The sequence below is a fragment of the Bufo gargarizans genome, unplaced genomic scaffold, assembly GCF_014858855.1.
Source record: "Bufo gargarizans isolate SCDJY-AF-19 unplaced genomic scaffold, ASM1485885v1 original_scaffold_2009_pilon, whole genome shotgun sequence".
NCBI lineage: Eukaryota > Metazoa > Chordata > Amphibia > Anura > Bufonidae > Bufo > Bufo gargarizans.
The window spans coordinates 138,857-157,457 of NW_025334601.1; the positions used below are offsets into that span (position 1 = coordinate 138,857).

General features: G+C 41.9%; 1 protein-coding gene across 1 annotated transcript in view; it reads left to right on the forward strand.

Moving 5' to 3' along the window:
- The window catches only part of NFKB1 (nuclear factor kappa B subunit 1), a 124,695-nt gene that overhangs the window by 65,779 nt on the left and 40,315 nt on the right, over nt 1–18,601 (forward strand). The window contains exons 6-11 of the mRNA XM_044274701.1: nt 1,864–2,012; nt 8,307–8,461; nt 9,079–9,237; nt 13,687–13,791; nt 15,101–15,192; nt 17,928–18,066. Coding sequence (XP_044130636.1) covers nt 1,864–2,012; nt 8,307–8,461; nt 9,079–9,237; nt 13,687–13,791; nt 15,101–15,192; nt 17,928–18,066 — 799 coding nt within the window. The remainder of the gene's footprint in view (nt 1–1,863; nt 2,013–8,306; nt 8,462–9,078; nt 9,238–13,686; nt 13,792–15,100; nt 15,193–17,927; nt 18,067–18,601) is intronic.

The window sequence follows — 18,601 nt, forward strand, 5'->3', positions numbered from 1 at the left end:
TAATGCTGTCAGTGTTATTCAATACATTCCAGAACTATACGGACGGGTGCTCTCTCTGACATGTTGCGAGTCCGGAGTGTGGAAGTCGCTTGTCTAAAAGGAGCCAAAAACATAAAAAGTAATGGGTGTCAGAATATGGCAATGCAAATAACATTTTTATTTTTTCCAAGGTTTTTATTTTTGTAAAAGTAGTTAAAATAAAAACTGTATAAATTTGGTATCCCTGGAATTGTACAGACCCAGAGAATAAACTCGTCAAGTCAATTTTAGAGCATAATGAACGCTATAAAACCAAAACCCGAAAAACCATGGCAAAAATGCGTTTTGTTTTTTCATTTCACTTGACAAAGAATTTTTCCCCGTTTTTCAATTAAAGAAATACAACTTGTCCTGCAAGTCATAAGCCCTCAAAAAGCTGTAAGATTGGGAGGCAGGGAGGGAAAAAATGAAAAAGCAAAAACAAAAACTGTCCTCAAGACATGACATAGCATATATGATGGGAGAGCTCCAATGGTTAAATCCATCAAATGTATTGTTGGGATATGTACAAGTGGGCGGGGTTGGCAATGGCAGAAGTTTCAGAAAGTTAAAAGTCCAACACTGTTTATTTTTGTTCTAAAATAATAATAATAATAATAATAATATCACGACAAAGTTATGTAGTCACTCTAAGCAACTTCATAGGAACATAAACATAAGGAAAGCACCTTCCCATCTGGGCGCTAACTGAACATAGATTTCCTCACCTAGGCATACAGCAGAGAATAGGCTTTACTCAGCCAGCAGGTCATACTTCCGAGCTCTGACACTCAATGAACATTTCAGCTCTGTATTTATTCCCCCAGTAATGAGCCCGGCAGCCACACTTGGGTTTGCCTCAAGCCAGAGGAAAGTGGTGTACTGGAGTGGAGCGAGAATGGCAACACCTATGTGCCACTCCATAAAAACCCAGCCCATAATAAAGTGCCTCAGCAAAGTAAACTTTGCTGAAGGAACCTAGCTTTCTGGATTCTTTTTACCTCATCTGATATACACCCCCTACAGTACTTTACATCGTGTTACAATATCTGTAAGTCCCATTCACCTAACATAAGGCCCCATTCACACAGTATTCTTTTACCGGTGAGATTTGGCAATGTTTTCAATAGGGGGCTGTGCTGCACGTCATGCAGCCTTTGTTTATAGCCGCCATCACTTCAAGGAAGCGAATGTCCTTTCTTGCTGCAGTGTCCCACCAGATACTGCTGGAACCCATGGCAGGTGACCACATGTAGTTTAGCTCAATTCAGCAGCAGCCAAATAGAAAAACAAGTGCCATTTCTGCGGCAGGAGACGCGGTAGATTTTGCCTTTGCAAAATTTGCAGCGAGGGTGTATCTTTGTGTCTTTGAACTCTGCAGAAAGAGTGTATATTTGAACTTTATAGAGCCAGTATATGCTTGTATACTTTTCTTATGATACAACAGTATGTTTGACTACTTTGTTATTTTCAAAAGACTCATAGTGGTAAACGGAGAGTATTACAGGACTGCTGGAAAAAGCCGAGCCAGATCTCAGCTATTTTCTGAATTCCGGTGAAAAAGAGGGTGGCTGCGCATGTGTGGCTGTCTTCTGTTAGAGGTCCCGTTCTTCAATAGCAGCAGATCCCAAATGTGAGACCCGCACCTATCTAACATTGATGGCATATCCTAGTGATGTATCATCAATGTCCCAGATGGGTCCAACCTCTGCAAACTCCTGGACAACCTTTTTGATGTGGTCAAAGATCTTCTTCATGGTTTAGTGTTACAAAAAATATCCTTCCTACTTATATTAGTATTGTGGTCTATGAATTATGGAATTTAGATTTTTGTATCTTTGACAGATAAACAACTACGTTGGGCAAGCTAAAATCATTGTGCAGCTGGTGACCAATGGCAAAGATGTCCGCCTACATGCCCACAGTTTAGTAGGAAAGCATTGTGAAGATGGAGTCTGTTCTATAAGCGTGGGACCCAAAGACAACGTTGTTGGGTGAGTCGCTCTTCCTTGCACTTTGGAGGTACCGGTGATTCTAGGCATTCATGTAAAGTACAAAAAGCAGGAAATAACTAGTAAACCTCTGTACTTGGTTTGTTCATATATTCCAAAACCACAGCATGTTTCAAACATGCATGACATTCATCTGAGGTTTTTGTGCACTGACATTGTACTTCTCACGCTAGATGACTAGTAGTACTGATATCTACACACCCAGTCTCTCTGAAATGTAATGTTATGGCCCATGTATGTGGAGCCGTTTTTGAAACTATTGATGAAAATCTCCATCAGAACAATGATTGTACTCATGCTACCATTAACAAATTGAAGTCCAGTCGTAGCAGTATATATATAGTAAATGCCAACATAAGGCTACTTTTCTGTACTAATGCTAGCCCATGTGTGCCGCCGCAAGTCCTCTCCGGCCCTATTCACTATAATGGGGACGGGCCAAACATGCCGAGAGGAGGCCGGAAAAAAACTGCAGAATGCTCAGTATCACGTCTGATATAGCAGGTAACAGACGTGCGGCACAGAGGGGAGGGAAGGGGGGTACACTTTTACTAGGGAGAGGGAGGAGTGGTGACCCCTAACTCAGCTAGCACTGACTGCCCTAACGTCCCTAGACGGGCTGCTAACCCGTACGCTCATCATGTGCCTTGTCCCTGGCTTACCCTGAAATAAGCCCTAGGTAGTGAGTAGGGAGGTGGGAGCACTAGTCCTCACCGCTGACACCTAGGGTGACAACAGGGAAAGGACAAACACCACAAACAATCCCCGAAGGGAGACAACAAACAGGAGAGAACCGGAGATCCAACAGCAACAGTTCCAACAGCTCCACAGCAACTCCAACTCCACCAGAGGTCAGAATAGAAGATCTGGAAAGAAGGTCTATATCTGGCAACAAGGGAAGTAGAAAGAGAGAATATATAGTAGCTGGGAGTGGCTGACAGAGAACAGCTGAAAGGAAAATCTACAGATTCCTAAATGGAACAAAAACAATTGAAAACCTAAGCAGAAAAACCTGGACCGGAATCCATTCCCACTACTAGGTCATGGAGCGATCTCTTGGAACCGAGCGAGTAGCCACCAGCTGAAACCTTCTGACCCCAGGCACAACAGGGTCAGCAATAGGTCGTGACATCCTTGTGACACTCTGCCCATCCACATTATAGTGAATGGGGCTGGAGCTGACTTCCGGCAGCACACATTGGCTAGCGTTAGTATGAATCCGGCAGGCTGTTCCCCTGCTGGAACAGCCTGCCGGACCCTGCTGGCGCAAGTGTAAAAGTAGCCTAATACAAGTAACCGATAGCACTAATAACTGCAATGATTTGTCTGCATACAACTGGAATCATTGATGAACTGTATAGTGCCTTGAAAAAGTATTCATACCTCTTGAGCTTTTCCACATTTTTTCACATGTTAAACCCACACACTTCAATATATTTTATAGGAATTTTATGTGATATACTAACACAAAGTAACAAGTATGTGTAAAGTGAAAAGAAAATTATACATGGTTTTCAAAACTTTTTATAAATGAAAATCTGGAAAGTGTGACGTTTATTTGTATTTAGCCCTCCTGAGTCAATACTTTGTAGGATGACCATTCACAGCAATTAGGCTTCGTTCATATCACCGTTCAGCCTAAACGGAGCAGGAGAACGGAAAGGATGGAAAGGGCACATAACTGACGCCAAACTGAGTCAAACTGAGCCCTTAGGACCCCATAGACTATAATGGGGTCAGTTATGTTTCCGCTCAGAAGATGATTTTGAAACGGAAACAAAAGTTGTGCATGCAGGACTTTTGTCTCCGCTTCAAAATTATCTGATGAGCGGAAACATAACGGACCCCATTATAGTCTAGGGGGCCTAAGGGCTCTGTTTGGCTCATTTTGAACGGTGATGTGAACAAAGCCTTACAGCTGTAAGTTTTTTGGGGTATGTCTCTACCAGATATAAAGGCAGAAATTTTTCATTCATTTCATTTAATTTAAAATGTCATTCTTCTTTGCAAAATAGCTCAAGTTTGGTCAGATTGGATGGAGAACGTCTGTGAACAGCAATTTTCAAGTCTTGCCACAGATTCTCAATGAGAATTAGGTCTGGACTTTGACTGGACCATTCCATTGTAGCTCTGGCTGTATGTCCAGGGTTGTTGTCCTGCTGCAAGGTGAACCTCTGCCCCAGTCTCAAGTTTTTTGTAGTCTCTACCAGGTTTTCCTCCAGGATTGCGCTGTATTTAGCTCCATCCATATTCTTGTCATCTCTGACCAGCTTCCCGGTCCCTGGTGAAGAAAAGCAGCCCCACAGCATGATACTGTTGTTGCCACTATGTTTCACGATGAGGGTGGTGTGTTCAGGGTGATGTGCAGTATTAGTTTTCCACCACACATAGCAGTTTGCATTTAGGCGAAAAAGTTTATCTTTGGTCTCATCTGAGCAGAGCACCTTCTTCTGCATATTTGCTGTGTCCCCTTCATGGCTTATGGAAAACTGCAAACATGGCTTTCTTTCAAAAATGGCTTTCTTCTTACCCCTGTTCCATAAAGGCCAGATTTGTGGAGTACATGACTAATAGTTGGCCTGTGGAGAGATTCTCCCACCTGAGGTGTGGATCTCTGCAGCGCCTCCAGAATGACTATGGGCCTCTTGGCTGCTCCCCTAATTAGTACTCTCTTTGCCTGGGCTGTCAGTTTAGGTGGATGGCTATGTCTTGGTAGGTATCCATTCATAAGATGTTCAGAGCTTGGGATTTCTTTATAACCTAACCCTGCTTTACAGTTCTCCACAACTTTATCCCTGACCTGTCTGGTGTGTTCCTTGGTTTTCATGATGCTGTTTGATCACTAATGTTCTCTAACAAACCTCTGAGGCCTTCACAGAACAGCTGTAGTTATACTGAGAAAAATTACACACTGGTGGACTCTTTTTACTAATTAGGTGACTTCAGAAGGCAATTGGTCATATTGGATTTTTCTTAGGGGTATCAGAGTGCAGGGGGCTAATTACAAATACACCCCACACTTTGAATTGAAAACTATGTATAATTTTGTTTTTCACTTCACACACACATTACTTGCTACTTTATGTTGGGCTATCACATAAAATCCTAATAAAATACATTTAAGTTTATGGATGTAAAGTGACAAAATGTGGAAAAGTTCAAGGGGTATTAATACTTTTTTAAGACCCTGTACTTAGTCATGTATTTGGACTAGGCATGGAAACAAACAAGTTGTAGCGATTATTCTTACGTGTCCCTTGTACACATATGGCAATGATACTAATGAACTCAGACTATGTTGTTACAAGTGGCAACTTAGTGTTGACTCACAGGGCTATTGCCAGTGTTATAGTCACATACCAGAATGTGGACTCTCTAAACCACTAGATGCTGACTAGATTGGGGTGCAGAGAATCCCCTGATCTTCACAGTTAACTCCCACAAAGAGGTGTAAACTTTGCTGGAGGAGAATTCCAAGGTCAGGAGGCGTTTTATCAAAACTGGTGTAAAGGAAAACTGCCCTAGTTGCCCATCATTCACATTCCATCTTTCATTTCCCAGAGGAGCTGTGAAAAATGAAAGGTGTAAATGCCCTCATAGTCTCCAGAATATTCACAGATTGATGGTGCCAGCACAGGTGGAGCAGTGATCAGGAACAGAGCTAAGTGTTGTCACCAGGAGTTCAGACACAATGCACCAGTCCAGAGGATAAACCAGGATTGTAGTCAAGAGAAATCCAGAGGTTAGAGCGAGAGGTGGTACAACAGGTGACTATCAATCTAAAGGACAATACAGTCGGGTAGTCATAAACAAGGTCAGAATCGGGAACAAATTCAGTCAGAGGTCAAAGACAGTAGCAGAAACACATGAACAGGAGCCTGGATAGGAGGCAACACATTGGAGACAGATTGCCAGTGAAATAGTCCCGACTAAAGAGAGTGGCGAGATCAGTAGTAGCGCAGAGCTTGGATCCAGTGAGGTAACAGGGTCTTTGTTCATGTGAAATCTAAACACGGGTTAATTTGTACTGCATAGAGGTCACTAAGTATTAAACTGCTAGTTATTACTGCCATAGGTTATTTTGAATGGTCCTCAGATATTGTCATTAGATTGCAGACTATAATCTGAATTGGACCAAGACTTCAGGTTGTGGCATCTATAATAATAAAATCCCAGTGTGAGTGCGCTGTGTCCATGTGTGTGTCACCAGTTTTGCACTGGGCATGTGCGACGTGGCGTCCATTTAGGACACAGCGCTCCACACGGACACAGCGCTCCACACAAGTTTCCCTGCAGCCTGACTGCCCATAGATACCTTCGAGGCCACAGTTCCCCCGCCGCTGTCTGCTCCTGCCACAGTTCCCCTGCCGCCGTTCGCTCCTCTCTCGGCTCAGGAGATGCAGAGCATGCAGCACACCCGCCCCCCCCCCTTCAGGATGGCAGAATGTTAGCTGTAATGTCCAGCTAACACTCTGCTTGAAACGGCCGACATCGGTGCTGGCAGCGATGTCGACCGTTTAACCTCTTCCATACAGTGGTCCTAAGGGGCCGCTGTATGGAGGGGTTAACCATCGGGCCGCTGCTCTGCCCTGTCAGCGGCTTGATGCTTAAAGGGTTAATGTTCCACCCGCACACAACACCCACCCCCGCCACCCCCCTTCAAGATGGCAGAGCGAGCAGCACCCACCCTTTCAGGATGGCAGAGCGGCAGCGGGCAGAGTGTTAGCTGTAATGTACAGCGAACACTCTGCTTTAAATGGCCGACATCGGTGCTGGCAGCGATGTCGGCCGTTAAGCCCCTTCCATGCAGTGGTCCTTAGGGGCCGCTGTATGAAGGGGCTAACCATCGGGGCTCCTTCCCTTTATCGGGCCAATGGATCTGCAAGAACCAAGTGTGTCTGGGTCCAAACAATGTAAAAATAAAAATGTGAAAAAAGTAAAAAAAAAAAAATTCCTATATCCACACATAATTGATAAAAAAAAAAAATTAAAAACACTAAACATGTTTGGTATCGCCGTGTCCTTAAGGACCTGATCTATAAAAGGATCATGTTACTTTTACCGCATGGTGAACACCATAAAAATAAATAAATGAAAAACTATGTTGGAATTGTAATTTTGCTCACCGCACTTCCCAAAAAATGGTATAAAAGGTGATCAAAAAAGTCATATGTATCCAAAATTAGCACCAATTAAACCGTAACCTCATCCCACAAAAAATGAGCCCCTACATAAGCCAATCGTCCAAAAAATAAATAAAAAAATATGGCTTTCAAAAATGCTTTTAGTAATAAAAATAAAGTAAAAAAAATGCACATTAGGCATCATCATGTCCATAACGACCTGCTGTATAAAAATAACATTTGATCCAACCCATCTGTTGAACACCATAAAAAAAAATATTAAAAATCTATTTTTTATCACCTTACATCACAAAAAGTGTAATACCAAGCAATCAAAAAGTCATATGTGCCCCATAATGGTACCAATCAAACCATCATCTCATCACGCAAAAAATGAGACTCTACCTAAGACAATCGCGGCTTTCAGAAAATGGAAACACAAAAACATGATTATTTTTTTTCAAAAATGCTTTTATTGTGTAAACTAAAATAAAACATGCACATATTAGGCATCGCTGTGTCCGTAACAATCTGCTCTATAAAAATAGTATGTAATCCAACCCGTCTGGTGAACGCCGTAAAAAAATTAAATAAAAAATGTGCCAAAACAGCAATTTTTTTATCACCTTACATCACAAAAAGTGTAATACCAAGCAGCCACAGCCACCAGTCAGTACCAGCAGTCTCAGCCACAAGCCACAGCCAGCAATCTCAGTCACAGCCACCAGTCAGTGCCAGCAGTCTCAGCCACAAGCCACAGCCAGCAATCTCAGCCACAGAGACCAGTCTCGGCCACCAGCCACAGCCACCAGTCAGTACCAGCAGTCTCAGCCACAAGCCACAGCCAGCAATCTCAGCCACAGCCACCAGTCTCGGCCACCAGCCACAGCCACCAGTCAGTACCAGCAGTGTCAGCCACAGCCGCCAGTCTCGGCCACCAGTCAATGTGGTCAAGTTCCCTTGCCATTTAATATAGACTGTTTCTACTAATGTTTATGCACTACTGTTCTAGCGCCCGTTATTGTAATGGGGTTAATATGTAGTAATAATACGTAGTACATACTCTGCTATGAGGCAGGGTGAGTATGTAGCATTTAAAACTGTAGACTTGAATATAATATTCCATCTGTTCCTTTGCTTAATGTATCAATAGGTTCCCCAATTTAGGAATTCTTCATGTAACAAAGAAAAAAGTGATTGAGATACTGGAGATGCGCATGTTGGATGCCTTTAAGAAGGGTTATAATGCTGGCCTCTTGGTGCACCCTGAGTTAAATTATCCATGTTTACCGGACAGGCCGTTGACAGGTTAGTCACATATATGGAAATAAATGGCTTATGTTAAAAAAAATGCACATATACTTAATACTGTGTTCACACATTGCAGCCACGGTCCATTTTTACCGGCTTTTTTTTATGGATGCCTTTCTGAAAAATAGCCATTAAAAACAGCCCCTTTGAATTGTATGGGGACTGACGACAGTAAAAATTGAGAAAATAGGACATATCCTATTGTTCGATGGCCATTATTCACAGCCAATTACGGCTGTGTGAATAGAACCATAGACAGCAATGTTTCTGAAAACGGACATCAAACTCCTTTTCTTCACTGTCGTGTGAATGCACCCTAACAATATGCAGCACTGTGCTTCTTCAGGAGCTCAGAAGATGTGTCAGCCAGTGGTAGATGACCGGGAACTGCAGATAAATCCACCTGTAGATTCTGTTTTACCTGTTGGAGTAACTTGGATTCTAATGAAACTCAGCCCAGATATCCCTATGTCTACCCATTGCTGTAAAATTACTGGTATCAGCCAAGATAATACCTATAGTTTGACTACAGGACTTTATCCTTTCTTCAGTGCCATTTCTCCTCCTTGACGCGTTCATTGGATTACGTTTCTTATTTGTATTTTGTATTGTAGAACGGGAAAAAGAGCTGATTCGACAGGCAGCATTTCAGCAGTCAAAAGACATTGATCTTAGCGTGGTACGACTGATGTTCACGGCTTTCTTGCCAGATAGCAATGGGGGTTTCACTAGACGACTGGAACCTGCTCTATCCGTTCCCATATTTGACAGTAGTAAGTAGTCTTCTTGTGTATATATCCTGGACTTTGAAAAAAAAAGTATTTAGTCAGCCACCAATTGTGCAAGTTCTCCCACTTAAAAGATGAGAGAGTCCTGTAATTTTCATCATAGGTACACTTCAACTATGAGAGACAGAATGGGGGGAAAGAATACAGGAAATCACATTGAAGGATTTCTAATGAATTAATTGGTAAATTCATCGGTAAAATAAGTATTTGGTCACCTACAAACAAGCAAGCCTTCTGTCTCTCACAGACCTGTAACTTTTTCTTTAAGAGGCTCCTTTGTCCTCCACTCGTTACCTGTATTAATGGCTCCTGTTTGAACTTGTTATCAGTGTAAAAGACACCTGTCCACAACCTCAAACAGTCACACTCCAAACTCCACTATTGCCAAGACCAAATTGCTGTTGAAGGACACCAGAAACAAAATTATAGACCTGCACCAGGCTGGGAAGACTGAATCTGCAATAGGCAAGCAGCTTGGTGTGAAGAAATCAACTGTGGGAGGAATTATTAGAAAATGGAAGACATACGAGACCACTGATAATCTCCCTCGATCTGGGGCTCCACGCAAGATCTCACCCCGTGGGGTCAAAATGATCACAAGAACAGTGAGCAAAAATCCCAGAACCACACGGGGGAACCTAGTGAATGACCTGTAGAGAGATGGGACCATAGTAACAAAGGCTACCATGAGTAACACACTACGCTGCCAGGGACTCAAATCCTGCAGTGCCAGACGTGTCCCCCTGCTTAAAGGGATTCTGTCATGAGATTTTAGCCCTATAAGCTAAACATATGCCCATGTTTGTACTAATAACATGAATCCTAAACTGGCCTTATTAAACCTGCTTGTGGCTCTATTAGCCCAAGAAACAGTTTTTATAACCTTTAAATCACCTACCTAAGGTGCCCAAGGGGACATCCGTTAATACAATGTGCCTGGCCGTCTGGTGCCCAGCGCCTCCCTCCCAGTCTTAATCGCCGCCCTCCCTGTCTACAGTGCCGCCTTCCTCACCTCAGCGCCGCCTCCGCAATCCTCCCGTCCCTCTGCCAGATCCGGCGCCTGCGCACTAGGCTCAGCCTGATTCGCCGCGGACTCCTGGCAGCGGCTTCGTTGAGAGAAGTGCGCATGTGCATCAGGGCTAAAATCTCACGACAGAATCCCTTTAAGGAAGTGTATGTCCAGGTCCGTCTGAAGTTTGCTAGAGAGCATTTGGATGATCCAGAAGAGGATTGGGAGAATGTCAAAGTAGAACTTTTTGATAAAAACTCAACTTGCCATGTTTGGAGGAGAAAGAATGCTGAGCTGCATCACCTACTGTGAAGCATGGGGGTGGAATCATCATGCTTTGGGGCTGTTTTTCTGCAAAGGGACCAGGACGAACTGATCTGTGTAAAGGAAAGAATGAATGGGGCCATGGATCGTGAGATTTTGAGTGAAAACCTCCTTCCGTCAGCAAGGGCATTGAAGATGAAACGTTGCTGGGTCAGCATGACAATGATCCCAAACACACCGCCCGGGCAACGAAGGAGTGGCTTCGTAAGAAGCATTTCAAGGTCCTGGAGTAGCCTAGCCAGTCTCCAGATCTCAACCCCATAGAAAACCTTTGGAGGGAGTTGAAAGTCTGTGTTGCCCAGCCACAGCCCCAAAACATCACAGCTCTAGAGGAGATCTGCATAGAGGAATGGGCCAGAATACCAGCAACAGTGTGTGAAAACCTTGTGAAGACTTACAGAAAACGTTTGACCTCTGTCATTGCCAACAAAGGGTATATAACAAAGTATTGAGATGAACTTTTGTTATTGACCAAATACTTATTTTCCACCATCATTTGCAAATAAATTCTTAAAAAATCAGACAATGTGATTTTCTGGATTTTTTTTTTTATCATTATGTCTCTCATAGTTGAGGTATACCTATGATGAAAATTAGAGGCCTCTCTCATCTTTTTAAGTGGGAGAACTTGCACAATTGGTGGCTGACTAAATACTTTTTTGCCCCACTGTATGTATATACATTTGATTAGTATACAGAATAAATGGTAATCCGAACAAGAGATTGAGCATGAAGGTTTTCAACATGCCCCACTCTTTGTTCTCACAGGAGATAAGTCATTGGCAGAGGATTCTGGCAGTGTCTTATTGCCAAAACTGAGCATGCATGTGTATGGGGGAGGGGAGCTGAGAGAATTAGCTGTCAAAAAAATTTGCATTCAGCTGAAAACTATTTAATGTATATGGCTACCTTAAAGGGGTATTCTGGTTATGCCACGCTATCCCCTATCCTGTGGATAGGCAATAACTATTAGATGGGTGGGGGTCCTACTGTTGGGGCCCACACCAATCAAAAGAACTGGTCCCTCGTCACCCATGGAGCCCCTTGAAATAAATGGAGTATGCACAGCCTCTCCATTCATTTTTATAGTCGATTACTATGGAACCTACAGTGGATATAAAAAGTCTACACACCCCTGTTAAAATGTCAGGTTTCTGTGATGTAAAAAAATTAGACAAAGATAAGTCATTTCAGAACTTTTTCCACCTTTGATGTGACCTATAAACTGTACCACTCAATTGAAAAGCAAACTGAAATCTTTTAGGTAGAAAGAAAACAAAAAGAACTAAAATAACGTGTCCAATAACTGGGGATGTAGCTGTGTTCAGAATTAGGCAATCAAGTTCAAAATCCTGTTAAATAGGAGTCAGCATACACCTGCCATCATTTAAAGTGCCTCTGATTAACCCCAAATAAAGTTCTGCTGCTCTAGTTGGTCTTTCCTGACATTTTCTTAGTCTCATCCCACAGCAAAAGCCATGGTCCACAGAGAGCTTCCAAAGCATCAGAGGGATCTCATTGTTAAAAGGTATCAGTTAGGAGAAGGGTACTAAAGAATTTCCAAGGCATTAGATATACCATGGAACACAATGAAGACATCATCAAGTGGAGAAAATATGGCACAACAGTGACATTACCAAGAACTGGACGTCCCTCTAAAATTGATGAAAAGACGAGAAGAAAACTGGTCTGGGAGGCTACCAAGAGGCCTACAGCAACATTAAAGGAGCTGCAGGAATATCTGGAAAGTACTGGCTGTGTGGTACATGTGACAACAATCTCCTGTATTCTTCATATGTCTGGGCTATGGGGTAGAGTGGCAAGACGAAAGCCTTTTCTTACGAAGAAAAACATCCAAGCCAGGCTACATTTTGCAAAAACACATCTGAAGTCTCCCAAAAGCATGTGGGAAAAGGTGTTATGGTCTGATGAAACCAAGGTTGAACTTTTTGGCCATAATTCCAAAAGATATGTTTGGTGCAAAAACAACACTGCACATCACCAAAAGAACACCATACCCACAGTGAAGCATGGTGGTGGCAGCATCATGCCAAGGGGCTGTTTTTCTTCAGCTGGAACTGGGGCCTTAGTTAAGCTAGAGGGAATTATGAACAGTTCCAAATACCAGTCAATATTGGCACAAAACCTTCAGGCTTCTGCTAGAAAGCTGAACATGAAGAGGAACTTCATCTTTCAGCATGACAACGACCCAAAGCATACATCCAAATCAACAAAGGAATGGCTTCACCAGAAGAAGATTAAAGTTTTGGAATGGCCCAGCCAGAGCCCAGACTTGAATCCGATTGAAAATCTGTGGGGTGATCTGAAGAGGGCGGTGCACAGGAGATGCCCTCGCAATCTGACAGATTTGGAGTGTTTTTGCAAAGAAGAGTGGGCAAATCTTGCCAAGTCAAAATGTGCCATGCTGATAGACTCATACCCAAAAAGACTGAGTGCTGTAATAAAATCAAAAGGTGCTTCAACAAAGTATTAGTTTAAGGGTGTGCAAACTTCTGCAACCGTATTATTTTATTTGTATATTTTTTCTTCCCTCTACCTAAAAGATTTCAGTTTGTTTTTCGATTGAGTTGTACAGTTTATAGGTCACATTAAAGGTGGACAAAGTTCTGAAATGATTTACCTTTGTCTAATATTTTTACAGCACAGAAACCTGACATTTTAACTGGGGTGTGTAGACTTTTTATATCCACTGTATATAGTAATATATTACTATAGTCGGAACTCATAGAATCTAATGGAGAGGCTGCGTGCATTCCAAACTGGCAGCTCTACTTATTTTGAGGGGGGAAGGTAGTCCACAGGGGCCCTGTTCTTGTGATCAGTGGGGGTCCCAGTGATAGGACCCCAACGGATCTAATAGTGGGTAGAGGATGACTTAACATAACCGTAATAATCTCTTTTAGGTTTGGTTGCTTGCAGCTATCCATTACCACCATCTGCTACGCTTTCCACAGAATACATTAGATATGCATGACTTTACCGTCATGCAAGTGCTTGCTGTGTGACAGAATCCTTATGAGAAATGTTTCTCTCTGTTGCTATAAAAGTATGAACATGTGTCCTTCTCTCGTGTCTGACAGAAGCACCTAATGCATCTAATTTAAAAATTGTCCGAATGGATAGAACCTCTGGCTGCGTTACAGGAGGAGAAGAGGTTTATCTTCTGTGTGATAAAGTACAAAAAGGTAGGCACACAATGGCATTCTTCAGTATTTCTAGTCTCAGTGTGTCCTTCACTGGATACAGGGATCATTAAAAAGGGTTTGGAGAAATTAGGCAGAGAGAAAGATATGATATTCTCTAGTACTAGAAATGCTGCAGATTTCTCTGGATTTGTTAGTGGAAAATCCACAGTATGTAACAATAGCAGCAAATGTCATTCATGTGCTGCAGAAAAATTGTAAACTTTTTTGTGGATTTTTACCACAAACATGCTGATTTTTCTGTAGATTTATTGTGGAATCTGTAACATTTTTTACCATCATGGACCTTTTTACCCTTATTGTGCAGACTTGAACGTTCTCACTGTGGTTTTGCATTGAGGAGGATTGGGACTCCAGTTCTATTGATCATGGGGTTCCCATCAGTGGAGCCCAAATAAATCAAGACATTTATCACCTGTGGATAGGTGGAAAGTGTCCATTGTTGAAACCCCCTTTAAAGGGTTATAACAAGAGTAAGCTCTGGCCGGTTGGTAAGCAGATGTACGGAATTGGCCCAGCAGTGAAGTAGAACCACACAAACAGCGTAGCACAGCTAGGTGTGATGGTACCAGAAACAGTGTAGCTTGATGTGCTGCGCTGTTTGTGTAGCTCCTATTCTCCGCAGTGGGACGTACAGAACAGCAGAGCTCAGATGTTTCTGTAACTCTGGCCACCCCCATCTTGGTCATGAAAAGCAAAGTACAACTGCAGATAAAGGTAAAGCACACATGCAGTACCCTTTTGTGTATTCAATACACAGCTAGTACATAGAATGCCCAGTAAAAGGCTTACCGTATTGGCCAGCGTATGTAAAGCGCTGCCTGCAAACAGCTAACCAGTTACTAGAGAGTGGAATATTTTGCCTACCTACATGCTCATAAGGCAGACAAGGTGCCTAGAGATGGCTTTACGTATTCTTTGCTCACATATAGTATTACTTATTTTTGCACTGCAGTATGTTATGCCCTTGTTTGAGATCCTTATCTATCGAGGAAACAGGGGATTTGTAACCTGATGCACTTATTCTGCTACATTCCCCATATAAAACTATAAAGAGGTCACAGCGCTTACATGAGGCCATCTATGAAGGTTATTGAAAGAGCCGGGAAAACAATATCCCATAACTTTTTTCCATGGTAGAATAATAGCCATCGGCGATCTTGGATTGAATGGCTGGACATAGTCTATAAGAGAGATGTAGAGATCTCTTTGACACATTCGGTGTATTTTAGCAAACATTTAGGTGAATATGTTAGAAAATGTTTTAATTTGTCCTAATTGTCTGTTGCAGATGATATCCAAATACGTTTTTATGAAGAGGATGAAAATGGACATATCTGGGAAGGATTTGGTGATTTTTCACCTACAGATGTTCACAGACAGGTATCCATTGAACATACAATAGTTATCTAATTAGGTTGGTAAAAAAAAATTGTCTATCAAGTTCGACCAGGGTAAGAGAAAGGATGTGGATGATAGAGGAGGGTTTCATTTTAGAATTTTCCCCCCGTTGATCCAATGACTGTATAAGACTACTTTCACACTGGCGTTAATATTTTCCGGTATTGAGATCCGTCATAGGGTCTCAATACCGGAAAAAAATGCTTCCGTTTTATCCCCATTTATTGTCATTGGGGACAAAACGTAAGTGAACATAACGGAATGCTCCAAAATGCATTCCGTTCCGTTCCCATACCGGAGAGCAAATCTCAGCATGCTGCGGTTTGCTTTCTGTCCTGGGATGGGGAGCAAAACGGATCCATCATGACCCTCTGTGCAAGTCAATGGGGATGGATCCGTTTTCTCTGACACAATCTGGCACAATAGAAAACTGATCCGTCCCCCATTGACTTTCAATGGAGTTCATGGCGAATCCGTATTTGCTATGTTAAAGATAATACAACCGGATCCGTTCATAACAGATGCAGATGGTTGTATTATCAGTAACAGAAGCGTTTTTGCTGGACTCTGCCGGATCCTGCGAAATTGCAAGTGTGAAAGTAGCCTAAATAATAAGTGTGCTCATTTTCAGGCAAAAGCTAGCCATAGATAGTTATATTGTTACATAATTGATAAAGTTGGAAAAAGAAACGGGTCCATCAAGTCTCAGCGATAATCCAATTGTATTGATTAAGGAAGAAAAATTCCTTCCCAACTTTAAATCTGTTAGTCGGAATAAACCCTTGGATGAACATTCCATCTTCAGAAATCTCGCAATCGTAGCCTGCAATATCTTGACTTTTAAGATAGACATCCAGGCCCTTCTTGAACTTGTTCAATGAATCAACCATCACAACACCTTTTGGCAGAGAGTCCCATAGTCTCACTGCTTTTACAGTAAAGAATCCCCCTCTATGATGATGGTGAAACCTTGTTTTCTCCAGATGTACAGGATGTCCTGTTTTCAGGCCTAGATAGAAAAAGATCATTAGACAGATCTTTGTACTGTCCATTCATGTATTCATACATTTTAATTAGAGCTCCTCTTTTGTCCAAAGTAGACAAACCAAATTTTGATAACCTGTCTTGTTATCACAATGCATTCATTATTTTACCTTGTTCCCCCTCCTCTGCATAAGCTGCAGTTTCACTATATCCTTCTTAGGCCTCATGCACACGACTGTTCTGTTTTTTTGCGGTCTGCAAATTGCAGATCCGCAAAACACGGAAGGCGCCCGTGTGCTTTCTGCAATTTGCAAAACAGGCAGCCCATTGTAGAAATGCCTATTCTTGTCCACAAAACGGACAAGAATAGGACACGGAATGGAGCACACGGAGTGCTGTCCGCATCTTTTGCGGCCCTATTGAAGTCAATGGGTCCTTATCCGAGCTGCAAAAACTGAGGCCTTATACACAGGTTCATAATATTCCACGTATGGTCTGACTAGTGATTTGTATAGAGCCAAAACTATGTTCTTGACATGAGCATCATTGCCTCTTTTGATGCATCCTATACATTTATTTTTGGGAGCAGCTTCCTGGCAATGGTCACTAAAGTTAAGTTTACTTCCAGTTGAAGATTTTCACAGTGTTTTACTATTTAACTTCTTCCCGACATCCGCGGTACATATATGGTGGATGTTGGTTCTTTAAAGATGGCATCCGCTAAGGAGCTGAGCTATAGCAGACACCCGGAGGCTTTGTCCGTGATTAACGATAGCGCTGATCATGGACTTTTGCCGTGGTAAGTTGCAACCAGGACACATGTTTCCCCAGGACCGTTGCACACCCAGGGCTGGAATGGCTCCATCCTACCGGGACCTGCCATAGTAAAAAGGTCCTGTGGAGCCCTGCCTGTGACGAATCTCCCATAGACTGCAATGTTAAATCATTGCAGTCTATGGGAATACCATAGAGATGAGCACATATTCAAGTCCCCTAGGGGGACTTAAAAAGGAAAAAAAGTGTAAATTTTTTTTTACAGTTTTTAAAATTTAGAAAACAAAAAACATTTCAAATCACTCCCTTTACCCTGATTAAAAATGAATAAAAAATAAATATAAATAGCATGTCTGCATTTCAAAATATAAAAATATTTAAAAAATTTAAATATCAAAATCAAAACGGCTGATTTGCCATTTTTTCGTCACCTCACCTTTTATTCAGAAGTTGAATAAAAAAAGTTGATCAAAAAGTCATACACACACCAAAATAGTATCAATAAAAATGACAGCGCTCCCTGCATACATTTTATGTGAAAGCATGATGCTAAAGCTATCAAAGAGCACAATAATGTGAAGGTGGTTTTTTAGGGGGTGCAACCCAACCCACATGATATAAATTAAAAAATAAGGTGTATATAAATATATTAGATAAATAAAATAAGTTAGTATCACTGACTTTCTCCTCTTGTAACTTGTGCTATGGAATCTATATATTGTATTCAGCGACGTTCAGGAAGTCTCTCATTCCTTTCTATAATAACAAGTGGTTGTCACTATTTCTACATGAGACAGCTTTTATGGTTGCTCTAGGTGTGGAGGTTTATTGCTGTGTTCTCCAAATGTTAACCAAGCAGATTAAGCAGTGATATAATATATTAACGGATGTGGTATACAGCACCTATGCAATCGTATTTTTGAAAGAACATTTTTGTAATATTTTATCTTTTCCTTTAGTTTGCCATTGTATTTAAAACTCCTAAGTACAAGGATGTCAACATTATAAGGCCGGCCTCTGTATTTGTACAGCTTCGGAGAAAATCAGATTACGAAACTAGTGAACCCAAACCATTTTTGTATTATCCAGAAATAAAAGGTGAGAAACACAAATAACATACTTAAAGGGGTTGTCTAATCTGAGACATTGGTGGCATATGGCTAGTATATGTCACCAATGCCAGATAGGTAGGGGTCCCATGTCTGGGTCCCGCACTATTGGAGTTCGGACGCTCACTCGGCTATTTTCAGAAGTCCCATAGAAATGAATGGAGGGAGAGCACACTGCGCAAGTGCGGCCATTCCTCAATTTACATCTATAGGACTGCTGCAGGTACCCAAGCCAGGTGGCTCTCCTATTTTCTGCAGTCCCATAGAAATGTTTGGAGATAGGTGCAGGTCCTATCTCTGTTCTGACATTGGTGGCATATCCCAGCTATATGCCACCAATGTCTCAGATGAGACAACCCCTTTAATGTGTAATAACAAGCTATATTTTAGGATAATTTGACATGAGTCACTCTTGGCTATTTATATCTGCTTGTCTTACCAACCACTAGGGTGTGGTCATTAAATATGAAGACATATTAAAGAAGATGCTCCACTAATCACGGATAAGTGATAAGTTGTCACTT